This window comes from Melitaea cinxia, chromosome 15, assembly GCF_905220565.1.
Source record: "Melitaea cinxia chromosome 15, ilMelCinx1.1, whole genome shotgun sequence".
Taxonomy (NCBI): domain Eukaryota; kingdom Metazoa; phylum Arthropoda; class Insecta; order Lepidoptera; family Nymphalidae; genus Melitaea; species Melitaea cinxia.
This window is the reverse complement of record NC_059408.1, coordinates 5,409,239-5,427,591: the sequence shown is the minus strand read 5'-3', so window position 1 is coordinate 5,427,591 and position 18,353 is coordinate 5,409,239. Positions and strand designations below refer to the sequence as shown.

Here is an 18,353-nt window from a genome sequence, read left to right as displayed (position 1 = left end):
TAAATAGAGCAAAACAGGAGTTTGAACTTAAATAGTTTGTTTATCTATATATTATATATATATTAATAAATTTGGTTTAAGAAAATAACAGTAGACCGTAAAACTTCCTTCTTTTAAAATCAATAGTAGTTAACCACTCAATTTATGTTTTAACATGATACCTAAAACCTTATTTGTTTCAATAACATCAGCTACGCGGATGCGGACATGGTGCTGCTGGCCCCCTCTGTCAGCGCAATTAGGAGGATGCTGGCTTTTTGCGAGTCATACGCTGAGACGCATAAATTGGTGTACAATAACAAGAAAAGTGAATACCTAGTCTTCAAGGCTGGCAACAGACTACCGCAAAATATACCCTTAATAAAGTTAAACGGGGCATGTCTTGTTAGAGTACACCAATTCAAGTACCTAGGTCACATTGTCACAGAAGACCTAAAGGATAATGTTGATATTTTTTTTTTATTTTTTTTTACATATAAATTTTGATCCACGGGCTCAAAATGCCCGTGCCTTTGTTTATCATGCATGCATTATAATACTACAGGCGATTTATCTACTTATTATACTACAGATCGACAGTCCTGTGACTGCCTAGTAAAACTAGGACGTGGTCCGACGCCGACGGTTTTTTTTTTTTTTTTTTTTTTCCTTACTAAATACTGTTTATGCAGAAGTATACACATAATTGCTGTCTAATTTCTAACATTATTATTTTTCTTATCTATGTCTATATTTACACTTATTTGCCTAGTTATCATATATGTACACTTATTTCCTAGTTACCATATATGTACACTTATGTTCTACTTTCAATGTACACTTAACCTATGTTACTGTTAGTAAGGTTTTTTTTCCTTATATATATATATATTGTTTTTTATATAGTTTTTAGTTGTTTATCTATGTATAAGTTATCTATTTCTGTTATTTACTTAAATTTCACTACATAATTATTTATTTATCTATTTATTTATTTTATTTTATAGGTACATCCACAAAATACATTTGGAACATTATATATAATTCACTATTACATTATTATCTAATATGTATCCCATCACGGGGTACACAACATTCCACAATATATTAATGCCGTGTAACGTGTAAAAGTAAAGATACTACTTGTTAATAATAAAATTCATTTAAAAAGGTCATCAATGAAATTTATATAAAGTGTAAAGTTGAGATAATATTAATAATCAAACTTAGCTTAACTAAAATTTAAATAAATATATTAACATGCAAAATAACTGCTATTTGTAACTATTTGATAAACCAAAAGGATATAAGAATTTATATATTTATATATCTACTTTCTTATTTCTATATCAAAAATATATATAATGTTGATATTGAGCGAAAACGAATCGAAAACGCAGGGCGTTGTCGATCAGGGCGGGTGTGTTGGCCCGCAGATTTGCTCGTTGCTCAACACCAGTTAAGATCACAAGCAAAAAGCATACTGCACTTCTTTTTATACGAGCAGTCTATGGGTCAGCTATACTCGGGGGTCTTACAACGCCTTGCGTATACAGTACAATAACGCCTTTTTTGGCATCGTTGGGGCTGCCGCGGTACTGCAGTGCCTCTAGTATGTTCGCGCACGGAGGGGTCGACAGTTTCCCGGCCATTCTGCGCAAAAAAGCTAGCTCACTTTTAAGGCGAGTGCGCGGCACCCGCAACAATGTCTTAAGGGTTATCGCCGATAGCGGGGACTGTTCGCTACTCAGACATTTGTGTGACATTACAAGGTCACTTTTACTTATTAAGCACTAAACTAGCTATTAAGCTTTCATCTTTTATTTTTACTAACAATTATGGACCCTTTGTTGCCTGAGCAATAAACATTTTTACATTTTTTATTTATTTTCAGTTTTTAACCAACTTCAAAAAAGGTGTAAGTTACTCAATTCGACCGTATCTATATATTTTTTTTATGTATGTTCGGGGATAACTTCGTCGTTTATAAACCGATTTTGATAATTCTTTTTTTTTTTTTGGAAAGGAGATATCCTATGTATAGTACTATGATTAGGAAACCAAGATCTGATGATGGGATCCTAAATAAATAGAGAGAAACTCGAAAATCCGCATAACTGGGTTTACCGATTTTGTTGATTTTTAATTTAATCGAAAGCCGATGTTTATTATGTGCTCACATTTAAATTTCATCGATATCTGATTACAACTTTTGGAGTAATTTTTGATAATAGGTATTTACTTGACTATTTTTTCGTCTACCGACGTTGTATTACTTGTCGATGTTATTGAAGTCGGTTTTTTTGCGTTTGCCAACAAACACAATTATGTCAATACTTTTAAGCTTGGACAGACTTACAAAAGTATCAAATTAAATAATAATTCAGATTATATTATGTGTTTTAATTTTTCAGTTTCATAGTTGAATGCGACATTATATTATGTCAAATGGATTAAATTTATTAAATTAAATTAAATTTATCGAAAATGTAAGCATTTTTTTAGAAACATTTATATAGAAAACTATGTTAAGGCTGCATAGGACTACTAAAACCATCAAACAGAATTTAATATTTACCTATAGAATAATTTCATATACTTCGTTGTTATTACTGTACATATGTTTAAAAATCTACAATTATCCTAAATACCTTCAAGTAACAGATAGTGTTATCTCTTAATATGGCTGTAATAGCTTGTAGAGGTTATATAAAAACGGAAAAAAGTAAAATGTTTTAGTATCTCGAGAAGATATTAAGAGTTCTAAGCATCATGAAGGTTTTGACGACTGTTTTCCTTTTGTTTGCCGTGTTGATGACATTCGCTGTTGAGGCTGGTGAGTAAAATTGCTACTAATTTTATATAAAAAGTAAATTTCTTTTTTTGTGTATGTTTTATCTATATTCTCCTTTTCTTTTGAGGTTTTATCAGCCCCAAAAAGTTAAATTATATATTTTTTAAATATTATAAGTTAATTAGTCATAGGTCAAGCTAGGTGTAGGAACCGAATAGTACGTTACGTACGTACATAGTGTTACAATTCGAATATGTTCGTAACAAAGGTTTTATTATTGTTACCCGAATAAAATTAACTCTAATTAATAAATTTTATCCTTGATTATATTAGTAAGACTAGCTAATAATTAAAAAACCATATTAAACACTTCCAGATGCTGGAAGTTTTAATTTATCCCTCTCTCTGGATCCGGGTTTTACGATCGGGCGCGGTAAGATGTTTTCTCAAAGTAAATTGAAAGATTTAGGTCTATATCATTTTAATATAAAGATATAATCTTATTTAACATTTATGATCTTGAAAAAATATATATTTATAGTGTTTGTTATGTTGAATCGATTAACTCAAAACAAAAATTTAAAGAAATACTTTCACGGCTTCTTAAGGCTACGCAGTTACTAAGTGAAATTGACTATATTTTTACGATCGAGTAATCCACGCGGGCGAAGCCGTGAAGGAAAGCTAATAACAATAAAGGCGACACGGTTTGCTGAACCAGAGTATTTTCGAGAAAGTCCCAGATACATATATCCGCGAATATGAAGCTAAGCAGTAGATAAAGCCCCAATCCTTTTTCTTAATGAAAGAAAAGTCCTGAAACGTGTCTTTCTGTCGTAAACGTACTTATGTGTTTTTTCGTCTGATACATTTATCTTAACGAAAAATTGGTTGTGTTTATTTAAAGTTTTGACAAAGCGTGTTAACAAAGATTTCAAACCAATTTTGTCTTCTTAGTTTGTCTCTTAGTTCGTTTAATAAAATTTATTTTTAGAAAGTAGCTTAAAAATTTTATTTTTCAGATAAGAATAAAACCTACTTAAATCCATAATTATTATTATTCAACGAATTATAACAATAATCACATATTTATTTTGTATTTAAATGTAAATTTTAAATTAATATAATTTTAATATACACATGTAGGCGTAAATATTACTGATCTAACTTTGTCTTGTTATTTTATTTTGTAAAATCAAAGCAAACATTATTTATAGTCCCGTTATATTTAGAAATCAAGTAATTTGATTTTTTTTATTTCGTGTTAAGATTTTAATAATACAGAGAAACAAACATTTTCTTTTTATAACCATAATAGTCATTTGATCATTTATAAACTGTAATAATTTTAATAGTAATTTGTTTTTTAAATATATTCCATCAAAAAAAAAAACACGTAATTTTCCAACGGATTTAAAATACTCGTATAAGAAACTCGTAAGTGCTTGGAAAATACAGCTCAAATAAATTATTATTTGCCTTTATGATGCCTACCTGTAAATTTAAATTGAAATTCCAAATGACGTTACAAATTCGATATAGGAGCACTCTCTAATATATCAAAGACCGATCGTCATCCAAAAAATAAAAGAATATGTTACATACAAGAATTCCTAGTCGTAAGCCAATAAACTAAAATAAAATGTGTAAAAGAATTCCCGTGTTGAATATGTGTAGAATACAAATGCTACGAAAGTTGTTGCCGGAAACGCTTGAGGCATATTTTGAAGTTGCTCACTGTCTAAGGTGTCGTTAATAAAGTTAAATTAATGTATATGAAATATTCTTCTTTATTTATAACTACATGTGCCCGCGACTTCGTCCGCGTGGAATATAACAAAAAAGTTATTGTAGTTGCTCTTATTACATCAGCTACCTGACAGTGGAAGTCCCATCAAAATCGGTCCAGCCGTTTCAGAGATAAGCTGAAAAAAAACAGAAAGACAGACAGCGAACAGACAGACAGACAAAAATTGTAAAAAATGTGATTTTGGGATATGTACCGTGAATACATCCATATGAATTTAGTAAAAAGCGGTTATTGTAATAGTACAAATAGACACTCCAATTTTATTTATTTGTACGTATAGATATAGATTAAATCTGATCATACAATCAAAAAATATATACGAAATAATGTAAATACATAAATTACGTAAAATTACGTAAGTATAGTATTAGAAAATTTTGAAGTGTTTCTATGTCAGCCGATTATTATTTTTTTGAACCATAGATTATTTAGGTTTTTATAAATGCGTTTAAAGAAAATATAGGCACCCAAACATTAAATTTGATTCGGCTAAGATTTCATATATTACACGCAATGAAGAATTCAAATAAAAATCCCGAATTAATTTGACATTGTTAATGTGAATTAGCCAGATGTTGCGAATTTTTGTTCTGTTTTATATACACTAAATAATCAGCATTGGCTTACTCGTATTTATAATCAACATTCTGATCTTATACATTTTATCGTGATAAATATAGCTACTGTTCTTCTTTTATAAAAAGATATAGTGACGCGAACATAGTACTTTTCTTCTTTTATAAAAAGGTATAGTGACGCGAACATAGTACTTGCAATGAAAATAAAAAAAAACTTTATAAAAGTAACACATTTTCAGGTCGAACCAACCGAAGACATAGGATGAATGTGCGTCATGAAGAAGCATCAGATGATGGCGAAGTAGCTACCGAATCGTCTAATCCAGAAGAAGTCCATAACTTCGAAGTACCTGAAGCGTTCACCAATGAAGCTGGAGAAGTTGAGGGAAATGATGACGTGAGTGATAGTTATTAATATAAGAGTATAGATAAATAAATTTGCCACCCCCCTCTCTTCCCGTGGGTGTCGTAAGAGGCGACTAAGGGATAACAAGGTTCCACAACCACCTCGGAACTTAAGAAGCCGACCGATGGCGGGATAACCATCAAACTGCTGGCTTTGAAATACACAGGCCGAAGACGGGCAGCAGCGTCTTCGGTGCGACAAAGCCAGTACTGCGGTCACCAACCTGCCTGCCCAGCGTGGTGACTGTGGGCAAAACACATGAGTTCACGTTATTTTTGGCATAAACTTGTGGAGGCCTATGTCCAGCAGTGGACTGTATAGGCTGTAATGATGAAGAACTATGCATATATGGTCTTAGAATCTCGCTTGAAATATGCTGTCCTTAATAATAAAAATAAATGTTGCTAAACGCATAACTTCAGAATGGTTCGATCAATTGGTCCAAGCTAATCTATTTTTTTGTATATTCCTTAAGGCCCACGAAAGGTTTTAATACTAAACCAAAGGACTAAAAAAAATGTTTACTATTAGCTTTTGACAGAACGAAGTCTGTCCGGGCAGCTTGTAATTATAATAAAATATTAAGAGGCTTCGAGTTAACTATGAAGGAATATATAATAATTAAAATACACTATTATAATACAGCGTGAGGCAAATTTCGACCAACTTTTTTATTGAAAAAAAAAGGTTGTAAAAATTTGTTAATGTAAAATTATTGTATATTCCTAATCCACATTCTTATTTCAGCGTCCCTCCCGCCATCAAAAGTCTCATCGTCGCTCCCAGAAACATTAAGTAAACGGTTGAAATGTTGAAAATCAATTATTTTAAATAAACAGTACCGATTTGTGTTTGAGTTTTAAATTTACATTTTATTTGTATAAAATAAAATACAAAATGTTCAACTAATTTAATATTTTAATCAAACGAAATTTACCACGATTATTATTCCGATAATTCCGATATTTCGGTGAAAGTTTTGAAAGTGAGTGTGAAATTTTGAAAATTTATATATATCATCATATCAGATAAGCGAAATGACTTTCTTGCATGTTTTATATAATGCATTAACAAACCTTTTAATAAAATGATGATATTGTGTATATACCTACATATTCTAAAGAATTAAATTAATTAAGTACACTGAATTTATGTTTGGTTGATAAAAGACGAGGTAACCTTCGCCAAGGTCTTTGCAAACGTAAAGCCATTAATTGAGTTATTATCAATTTGCCATCAAAGTCTATAGAAAGTTTAACACAAAATTATAAGAAATATGTTATTTATTAAAAAGTAAAATATATCTATATCTAAATAAGGTACGAATTTTGGGGTAGAACTTAATAACTCATTCAATGGTTTATCGCGCCTTATTTCCAATATATAATGTAAAAAGCTAACTGAAAAACGCGGTAAATAAAATATTATTAGCACCACTTAAGCGCAAGTTTGCTCCATTAATTGGAGCTTACATATAAAGTTGAGAACAATGGGTCACCATCACACGTAAGCGCACGCATCGCTGGAAACTCATCAACTTCGCCGTAATCTCCGTCCTATAACGTGTTACGAGATATTGCGTCACACATCTAGACCACACAATTTGTTGCACGAGCTGTTGACACGGTTAGTTTAATGTGTTCCAAACACGCTAAGTTAAATAGATCCTCTATACAGTTCTATATAAATCTTAACATGCTTTGTGTTTTGGGAAAGTTTGCTATAAGAAGAATATTTAATCTCCATAGCTCTCGGAATTGTAGTCTCCTTGTCGCTTAAATCTGTTCCAGTTGTACGGGTTAACGCACATTGAGCAATATGATTGTCTTGCAAATTAATAGCCTCTTTAATTTAGCTGATTTATTGCGAAATTGTTATTTGACTGATGCAGATTTCTAATGAAACTGTTATTTGTTTGCTACGAATGACGTTAAATGACGTCTGTACTTCTGCCTACATATACTCAAAATAATCTTAATAAATTTAGTATTAGATCGACTTTCTTTGGGTTTGGTTTCCCGCATAACATTCCCTCACATGTCGTCTCTCACTCACACAGACTGTATCATACACCAGTACATATATTACATCGTACGTATCGCAGTCCAGATGAATGCACAAATCTTCAAATGTTTGGTATATTTTGAACATAATATGTGGAATACACAAATATCTAGTGCAACTCTTTACTCGTCCCTATTTGCTTTTTTATAAATTTATACTTTTTTGTACATTACAATTATAAAACACATACAACACAGTTTTAATATAGTTACAGATTGTTGGGCGGACCTATGGGTACTTAGACATTTCTTTCAAAAACCCAAAAACATATGAATCAACTTTATTTACCGTTTTAACATTAACAGTCTTACAAAGAAAAGTTTGACCTAAAAAAACTGATCTATCTTAAACACATTGGTATGTATATATGTACCACTTATCTAAGATTTCAGCTAAATCAATTTTCATTCTTAATATATTAACGATTTCGAACTTACGTAAAGCAAAATGTATTTTTATTATTTAATGTTACACAGTTTTATATACGTTTCAGCCTGTAATATCCCACTACTGGGCATAGGCCTCTTTCCCCATGTAGGAGAAGGATCAGAGCTTAATCCACCACGCTGCTCCAATGCGGGTTGGCGGATATATTCCCTACTATGAGTAACGATCGCTATCAGGTGTACATGATAACAACCGGGACCGACGGCTTAACGTGCTCTCCGAGGCACGGTGGGGAGACCCACAAGGACTGCACAAACACCCAGACCACGGCAAACACCTGTATGGCCAATACAAATGTTTGTCATGTGCAGGGATCGAACCCGCAACCGCCAGCGCAACAGATATAATCCATGGCTGTAACCGTTGCGCCAACGCGGCGTCAGTTTTATATAAATATGAAAAATTATAATTATGTATAAATAGTAAACATATTATGTATTCAAACTTATTACAAGTTATTTTAGAAACGGTTCGAATCGAAGAAAACATTTTTCAATATAAAAAATAAATTAAATATTTAAATTATTTTATTTATTTATTTATTTATACTTCTGCACACCAACACAAAAGCAAAACAAGTTCAATGAGGCAAAAAAAAATAAATAATAAATTTGCATTAGTTGCAACAGGCGGCCTTATCGCTAAAGCAGCGATTTCTTCCAGGCAACCTTTGGGCAGAGGACTAGAATTGATTGTTATTGGGGATATGGGCGCAAAATAAGTGCTATCAGTCATAAACATAAGTATATATTATATATATTACTTAGATTCGATTAGATAATTACTTAGATTCTTATAATTAAAACACCATTAATTAGTTCCTTATTCAAAATAAATGGAGTACATTCACGGTGCTTGTTTACCTCTCTCTTATTCTCTCAAAGACTAATTAATTGTCTTCGGGGGCAACCCATACAGTCTGTGAATTTCGCAAATAACAATTAAAGCTGATTGTAAACGAGGAATTTCCTATCCATCGTTCAATTAACTTTGGGCAATGTAGCATTTAATGCTGGTTATAATATAAATAACATCATTTTATTTATTAAATATTTTACTTTGTACTTCTATTACGAGTAAACATCAAATTTTTATATCAATATCATTTCCCTCCCTAATATATTATCGTATTGTATTTGATACATAATGGAGCCTTAATGAATTAAAACTCAATAGTTGAAGTACTTTATCACAAGGTGACAAGTTGAAAAGAGAAGCAAGCGGCAAGAAAAAGTTATAGACAATATAATATACAAAAGACAATAAATTTACAAAGCAAACCATAGGTTTTGGCACAGGTAATAATTACATAACAGATACTACAGTAATTCATCCCAATGTCTAATAATACTATAAAAATATATAAAGTAAGACTAAACTGCCTTGCGCGGCAACACGTATCATTTTAATTCAGTATTGTAGGTGACCAAAATAATATTGGTGGTTGGTGATGATAGTAGGATTCCGCTTCCGCTTTAAATATGTCAAAGTCTAACAAAATATGGGTTTTCATATTTTATTTCGTTACTTTTATTAGTTTGGTTTTGTTCCGATCATATTTTTAAACTAAAATCAGCATTCAATAATCATAATTTTATTAATACATTCACCTAAATTATAGCTAAGTACATAACATTTATTTATTTATTTTCTATATATTATTTTAATTTTTTGCAAAAAACAAATTCAAGTTAAACTTAAATATTTTAAATCTGTCATGACATTATTAAGTCAATTTTTTATAACAAATAAAAAATTTGACGAATCATAACGAAGTTACTCATTTTCAGCTTTATCAGTAGTGGTAGTAGTAGGTGTTGTAGTACTGGATGTAGTAGATGAAGAAGTCGTGGTAGTTGGAGTTGAAGTACTAATTGTAGTACTAATTGTAGTACTAGTCGTAGTGCTGGTTGTAGTAGACGTCGAATGACCAAAGCAATATGGGTCCAATCCTTTGCATAAAAAGCATATTAACTGTGAAATGAAAATAAAATATACGTAGTAAAAATATTTTTGTTACATACAAACCTAATAAATGAAATAAAATTATTGGATCCGAAAATGATCTATACGAAGATATCAATCAACATTACAGGAAGATAATATATACAGCAACAAACACAACAACAAAAAACCCAACCGCGTAAGTGTATGTACTGTAAAAATTGTATCACAACAGAAATTGTAATAGAGTTTAAAAAAAAAAAAGATTATTAAATTGCGAATACCAGAATATTTTCTGTAAAATGATTAATACGTATATCGGAGACAGTCATTAATACAGTCGAAAACGAAAGCGCGGAATCCAGCGGCTAGCAGCATCGTCGGACAATTTGGTCAAGACATCAAGACGATGATACATATCAAATTTGTGAAAATTATTATAACAAAGATTACTACAGATAAAATTTGCTCGATGACCACATTATTGTCCCACATAATGTCTAGCGAATGTTGTTATAACGATGTCGCTCTGACATGTACGAGTATAATTAACACATATCAGTTTTTCTCTTAATATGTGTTGTACTATACAATCAATATACATTATTATTTTTTTCGAAAGCCTTTATATTATTATAATGGGAATTTAAGGAAAGGATAGGCTTTTAGAAGCCTTTTATACATTAGCATCTTTTAATGCCTTTTAGTGTAGTTGTACTTTTATATAGCCTAAACAAATAAAACGTGTGAAGTTAAACATTAACGATCTTTTCTAAAGGGCACGAAGGTTCACTAAAATGTCGTAAAAGGGGAGTTACAAATCCTCAGGGCCTGCGAATAATGGCATTGTGACTTGGAACTCCTGAACTAAATCAGTTTTTTTATTAGTACTATATGTACACACCCTTGAGAAACTATTTGTTACGCTCCACTAAATTTATCGGACTGTATTATTAATAGGCCATGGGCTAAAAGGAGTTAATTCTTTAAAAAACTGAAATGTATATTGTATACAAATCGTTTTGATTATTCGTGAAATTGTGTTTCGAGCAATTTGAGAGTTGGCTTTGCTATTATAATTCATTATGACATCATTATATAAATTTATAACATTGTCTATTCGATGAATAATACTTAGGTAGTAAATAAAAAAAAGCTATGCCTATTGTTCAGTTTGTGTTTTCATTATAAACATTAACCCATAAAATTGAGTTCATCCGTACATATATTAACAGTATAGAAATAACCAAATCATGGTGTGACTGATTTGACTTGCCGTCGGAGCACTTTGCACTTTCTTTCAACTGCGTGGGTTACGGGTTCGATTCCCGCCCCGAGTCTGGGAGTACTATGTATAATATTTATATGTGTATTTATCAAAAATATATGTATTTATAGTCAGCTGATATCTAAAACACTGGTATTAAGTTGCTTACCTTAGGAACAAACGACCGTGTGTAAATATTAAAGGTATTAAATTTTATTTTATTTTATTTTTTCTGGTGTATTGGAGAAGAAATATACAGAACAATCATTTTCTTTTTTACGTGTCTTTTCAGAACGTGGAAACGAATTTACCTTTCGTCGGCTAGAAAAATTAAAGTTGTCTGAACACAATCTGCTAATGTCGTAAATTGGGATGGCAATTTTGGTACCTGTAAAAAATAGAAAATTCTTTTATTCTAGTAGGCTTCAAAAACACTTTTAAAAGTCATTTTATCAAGGTTTATTCATCATATCTTATAAAATTCCAAAAGGCTCAATAAAAGTATAAACTTTGATAATGGCAATAGATCTTAATTGTTAATTACCATTTATTTATTAAAATATCAAACTTGTTATCCTCACTGTATAGTAAGATATAAAGAGTTCATTTATTTTATTTTATTATTGTGTTACATACTAATTACGTATTAATTATTATTGTGTTACATAGTTTATTTACTCAGAATAAAGGATAGCTATAGGATATATTTTTTTAACGTTTCTTTTTTCAAATTAATACGGTACAATAACAGGTACAGCTAATTAAATAATAAAGAAATAAATAAAGAATCATACGTATTTACAGCTACAGACTTTATACGTATTTTGCTTCTTTTTTAGTTAGTAATCTGAGATAAGTAAGAACAAAATAAAGTTGTTGATTCTATCATTTGTTTTGTTTTATTTGTTTTTTACGTCAACAAAATAATTGAAAAAGTGTTAAGGAAAAAGCGACGAGAGAATTTAACGACGCTTTTTATAAAACTTTTTCAATGTAACACAGATACGTGAAAAAGTAAAAACATGAATATATCTGAACATAATAAAAAACAAAAAATATTTATGTTAAGTTGAGCAAAAATACAGCGAACCTATGGTATTATTTTCTATTTATTAAAAATAAAATAGTGCGCCAAATAAGTAGCCAGTAGTAGTAAGGGTCATGATAACAAGTAAACTATTTAATGACACACCATTCTAATTATACTATTTTAACTACTAAAACGCCTACCTTGAAATAAAAAGAAATAAAAATAAAAATTGCATGCTTTTAGAATAAAAAAGGACATGGGTTAATATGCTCGTGGATGTATATCACTTATAAAAAAAAAAAACACTAAAAAAAGACACTGTAACAAGAACCAACAAAAAACAACTCTTATGATTTTTTATTACGAGTTAAGATTAAAAATATTTTAATAAATCATACTAACCTTCTTTACCAGAAACATAGCAAGAGGTCAAAGAAATTATTACTAAATAAAAAACTATAGAAATTTTGAGCAAACACGCCATATCGCTAGGTCCTGTCCTGTCCTGTTTCAGTAAATGTCTAGTAATGAAACAAAACGCTATTAACCGCCTTTCGTATATGTACTAAAACAAACAACGATAGACGCATATGGATGTGGCAGAAAAATTATGTTGCATTGAAAAAATAATTGGATTTTTTTAGCCTAACATATTTCCACATCAATTTTTGATAAATTTATTGAGTGTATTGTTTATAAAAATAGACTTTATATTTAGAAAATTGTTAGCACGTGTGAAAATTAAAATATCTTTTCATTTAGTATCTTAATTAATTGTTAACAAATATATAAAACTATTTAATAATATTGTGTGGATTAAGCGCCGAAGGGGCCTTTGCTCAGCCGCGAAGCAAAAAAAAATAATTATAATAAAAAAAATTAAAAAAAAAAAACGATTATGTATTAGGGAATGACGTTCACTTTGTATTTTAATCTTTTTTTTTTTAGTCAACGAAAGACCCATCCATAGTAACACTATCTAATATGAAAGAAACGCTAAATATTTTTATGTAAAATTCTATTAGCAATTTTTATGTCTAACGTTTTATGAGCATAGTAAAATATAAAAAATACCTCGCAAAAAAGCCTTTACAAAACTATACAGCTTTTATTTGTGTCGAAATAGTTTAGTTGATAGAATTTATCAAACGTAAGGTAACGTGATTAAGACTAAAGATTAAATTTCACCTTCATTCTAAGCATATGAAATGGGGTCGTTGATTAAAGACAAAAATTGGTCTTATACCCAATTTTTCACGTACACATGTAGTGAGAAATTCTGAAACATGTACACTAGTTGTCAATCCGTATATCTTTAATGTATTCGATAAAGATAACAATTTGAAGATGTGGCTTATAACACCAATAATTTTAGGTTCAAATTATGCTAAAAACAAATATTTGATTTCGCTAAAATAGATTGTTTCCGGAATTATTTCATTAATTGGCTTCCTAATGTGCTTCGATGAGCACGTATAACCAAAAACTTTAGGAAATTGTTATCACAAGCACTTGATAAAGGCCGTTAATTAGCAAAGGAAAATTAACCGCATACTTTTCGTGCAGTGGTGAGATTGGACCTATCTCCTATATAAAAGAAGATGTATTCTTCCCAACAGTGGGAAACTTGCAGGCTATATAAATTTAATTCATATTAAATTATTGTAATAATTGTATTTTTTTGCAGTGTATTAATATAAAATATCATATATTTTTTATCTATCATACAAAAAAATCTCATAAAAATTAAGTGTAAGAACAGTGTTTTTCTTCTAGTATCGTTTAACATTATAACGCATTTCTTTGTTAAGTATAATTTCTTCATTTATTATATTATAAATTTTCCTACTAAGGCCTTGTTATAAAAAACGAGCTGTAAGGTGTTAATTTCGCTTAAAAACATAATCTATAGATATAGAATACATATTCATGAAAAGGAATTGCTTAATGTGTTACTAAACGCTAAACTCGAGAACGGCCGGACCAATTAAGATTTTTTTTTTGGTTATTAATGTGGACACTATTACTTATAATTATTTCTTATTATTACTTTTAATATTTTATACATGATTTCTTCCGGAACGAAAAATTAAGAAAACTGTCCGTTTATCCAGTCAGCTAGTTTTTAATAATCACAAACAGTAAAGCTTGTTGCCCAATGAAGTGTCACGGTACTATTGTACTCGTATTTATGGCACTGTAAATGTTTTATGGAAAAACTTGACGTACAAAATGGGGTCGGTGTGACAACGGTTTTTATGAGTCATTAAGCAACAATCAGTGAATTCTTTGGTAAAACAAAAATTCTCGATTATATTTCAAAACGCATGTATTTTCCTCACTTTTGCACATACTTACAATTAATTATTTCCACACTACAATACTTACAACCGTGCAAACAACAATTATAAAAATCTAAGTACGTGAAGAAATGTTGATGACCTCTCAAGTTATTTATTAATTTAAAAAGAAAAAAAAATTACTTACAAAAAAAAATTAATATCGAGTTGAAGACCTTCTAGTTTACTATAACTTTTTCCCAAATTATTATTACAAGTACTCTCCTGAATGAGTCATTGCATCTCTGCTTAACTAATCTTATATACTATTAAACGAGCAATTCTTGTATATATATATATATATATATATATATATATATATATAATCTGGATCTCGGAAACGGCTCCAACGATTTTCATAAAATTTAGTATATAGGGGGTTTCGGGGGAGATAAATCTATCTAGCTAGGATTCATTTTCAGAAAATGTCGTTTTATCCCTGTTTTTAGGGAGTGAAAAAAATATCGTTAGAATACGAAGGTAAATTTCGCATCTATCAAGTTAGTTGCAATAGCTCGGTGGGAAATCGGCCGGTCGGGATCAACCGAGAAGATCATGGTTAAAATCCCCATGTCCCTGATCAATTATTTTTTCTTTTTTTTTCTAATTGCACTCGTTATTTTTTATTTAAATAGGCAGTTCTTATTTTTTATTATTATGACAGTAAAATCGAAAAATATTATTATTATTTTTTAATTATTTTTTATTTTTGATTTTTTATTTTTATTTATATTTTTTATTATTGTCGGTAAAAAAAATTATTCATATTTTATAAATATGTAATTCGTAAATATGATTTTCAAAAAAACACGATTTGTTGGAGCGCCTATCAGTTTTGAGAAGCAATTTATCTTGTAATTGTGTATTTTGTATCAATTTTTAATTTATCCTTATTTTTTATTTTTATTTTGCGTTAATTCATTATTAATAATTGCTGCTTGCAGGCAAACGAAAAAAAATCGACTTCAATTACATCGACAAGTAATACAATGTAGGTACATGAAAAAATAGTCAAGAAATACTACATCGACAAGTAATACAATGTAGGTACATGAAAAAATAGTCAAGAAATACGCATTATCAAAGATTACTCCATAAGTTGTAATCAGATCTCGATGAAATATGACCACATGATAAACATCGGCTTTCGATTAGGTTAAAAACATCAAAATCAGTACACCCAGTAGTATGTTAAGTATTATGTAGTTAATGTAAAGTTATGCGAATTTTCGAGAGTTTCCCTCGATTTCCCTAGGATCCCATCATCAGATCCTGGTTTCCTTATCATGCTACCACACCAGGGATATCTCCTTTCCACCAAAAAAAGAATTATCAAAATCTTTTCATAAACGACGAAGTTATCCCCGAATATACATTAAAATATATATATATATATATACTAGCGACCCACTCCGGCTTCGCACGGGTGTAAAATATAATTATAGCCTATGTTATTCACTGAAAAATGATTAAAATCGATCCAGTAGTTTTGATTTATTCATTACTGCCCGTAGCCCGCACGCATTAACTTTAGAGTAAAAGCCGGCCGGAACTGCCGCAAACGCTACGTATCGCAATTTTTAAATCTATAATATCTTCAAAAGATTCATTTAAATCATATGCTGTAAAGGGCCATATAGATCAAAATTAAATCAACAATGTATTTAAGGTATTTAATTAGATAAGGATTTTTTTTCACAAGTGATATACATCCACCGGGCTTATGAACCCATGTCCTTTTTTATTCTAAAAACATGCAATTTTTTTTTTTTTTTTTCTATTTCAAGGTAGGCGTTACCTTTTAGATAGATTAGATAAGGATTAATGCTGTATTGGTTAAAATCGATTTGAAAATTAGCCATTATTCGTCGTAAAAAGTAAATGACAAAAAAATGTTATTGTGGGATATCCATAAGAGACATATACCATAGCAGAGTTTTCTGTAGAACTTTTCAATGTGTATAATACTTAGTACATTATTTTGATAAATCTCGTAGGGTTCAGGCTGCGTTTGCAATGTAAGCGGAAAATGTAATTATCTACGACATCACATTAGAAACCTCAAAAATAACAGTATTTCTCCACTATTTAATGCATATTATTATACATATAAACCTTCCTCTTCAATCACTCTATCTATTAAAAAAACCGCAACAAAATCTGTTTCGTAGTTTTAAAGATTTAAGCATACATAGGGACATAGGGATATAGAGACAGAGAAAGCGACTTTGTTTTATACTATGTAGTGATATATATATATATATATATATATATATATATATATATATATATCTCGCACCTTCGGTGCAACAAAGTCACAACAGCTCATTTCTTAATTTTACAGGAGAGGACTTTTAATTTTTTTTTTTTCGCTTTTACTTCCTCATTTCTGGATTACTACTTATAGTAGGTTTGAAATGTTTATAAAATTAATAGTTTACTTTCTTTGCTATGGTTTAAAAATCTTATATTAAATTATCAAAAAGTCCTAATAAAAGACATAAAAAAAAAATGTCCTGAATTGTGACTTTGTTGCACCGAATGTGGGATATATATATATTGAGTTTCCTTCAGTTGAATTGAGTAACCTCCTCCTTTTTTAAAGTCGGTTAGAAAACACTTTATCCAAACCGGCAGCGAATCATTTTAACTCTCTCTTCTACTACTAATCCATCACGATTTACTAAGAATACCGAGCTGAGCTCGGTCACCCAGGTACTTTATTTAACATGACATTACATTGCGATCTCTTTGCAGGATTTTTGAATTGAAAAAAGAAACGAGTGTGCTTTACACGACTGAATTAAAACTTACGAAACGTAACTCTTTTTCTTTTATTTCTACAAACATTCAATTTCCTTTCGCCTGCCCGATCACACTTTTCGTAATGATCTCGTCATGTCCACCAGCTTACTTCCTGAGTCAAGCGTACGTAAAGAAATTTTACTACAATAATAGTCAAAGTAAATAGAAATTTATTGAAGATATGTATTTTCTTTTAAATCAACAGTAATACGTAGCGTTTGTGGAAGTAGAAAGCAATCACCATTCATATTCATATTGAATAGTTATCCGGAGAGTTTGATTCACATTCTCTCCTGAGTTGTGCAAGTTTCAACAAGTTAAAATTTTCATAGGGCATAAGTTAGATTTTAACCTAATGCACTTTATAACTGGCAAGTGTTATGCATATGAATCCTCCATTATAAAGAAGTATAAATTTCATAAATAAAATATATGATGATAAATGTAATAGAATTTGGAATCATTGATATAGTAAAAGGAGGTTTGGGTTGAGAGATTGTATAATAGGTACACGTAGATCTTAGAAGCACAAAGCAGGACTTACAAGATTAAATATTGTCGATCATTTGCAATGTGCGTGTATCTTATATTAGTATTACAAATTTCAATGTTAAATATACTTGGGTATTGAGATGAACTTTCAATTAAAATTAATGTTTATCATGAGAGTCATTGTAAAGAAAAAATAATATATTTTGAATAAGTCACACTTACCTGGTGTAACACATAGGTCAAAATACTGGTAAATGGTACCTTGTAGCTTAGGTTCATTTGCAATGCCAGGAGCATCATAAATGCATTTCCGGCTGTACCCTCGACCCTACCTAGGAACCCACGTTACGCATCACATGAACACAACTCTGCTCTCAAAGCAATACTATTTGGCTGCG

General features: G+C 30.3%; 1 protein-coding gene across 2 annotated transcripts; it reads left to right on the top strand.

The window, feature by feature from the left end:
* Positions 1-2,695: 2,695 nt before the first annotated feature.
* On the top strand, positions 2,696-6,431 carry LOC123660449. 2 transcript variants are annotated; one of them, XM_045595528.1, is made up of 4 exons: positions 2,696-2,815; positions 3,150-3,206; positions 5,401-5,558; positions 6,315-6,431. In XM_045595528.1, exons 1-4 carry the CDS (start codon positions 2,752-2,754, stop codon positions 6,360-6,362), a joined length of 327 nt encoding a protein of 108 aa, XP_045451484.1. In that variant the 5' UTR covers positions 2,696-2,751; the 3' UTR covers positions 6,363-6,431. The 2 variants fall into 2 exon arrangements, with proteins under 2 accessions (XP_045451484.1, XP_045451485.1); XM_045595529.1 differs by lacking the exon at positions 3,150-3,206 and having other exon boundaries at positions 2,698-2,815.
* The last annotated feature ends 11,922 nt before the right edge of the window (positions 6,432-18,353 follow it).

Coding starts and splice junctions, on each gene's coding strand:
- LOC123660449 (XM_045595528.1), top strand. CDS start 2,752: ATGAAGGTTTTGACGACTGTTTTCCTTTTGTTTGCCGTGTTGATGACA. Junction 2,816..3,149: donor GACATTCGCTGTTGAGGCTG/GTGAGTAAAATT, acceptor AAACACTTCCAG/ATGCTGGAAGTTTTAATTTA. Junction 3,207..5,400: donor GGGTTTTACGATCGGGCGCG/GTAAGATGTTTT, acceptor ACACATTTTCAG/GTCGAACCAACCGAAGACAT.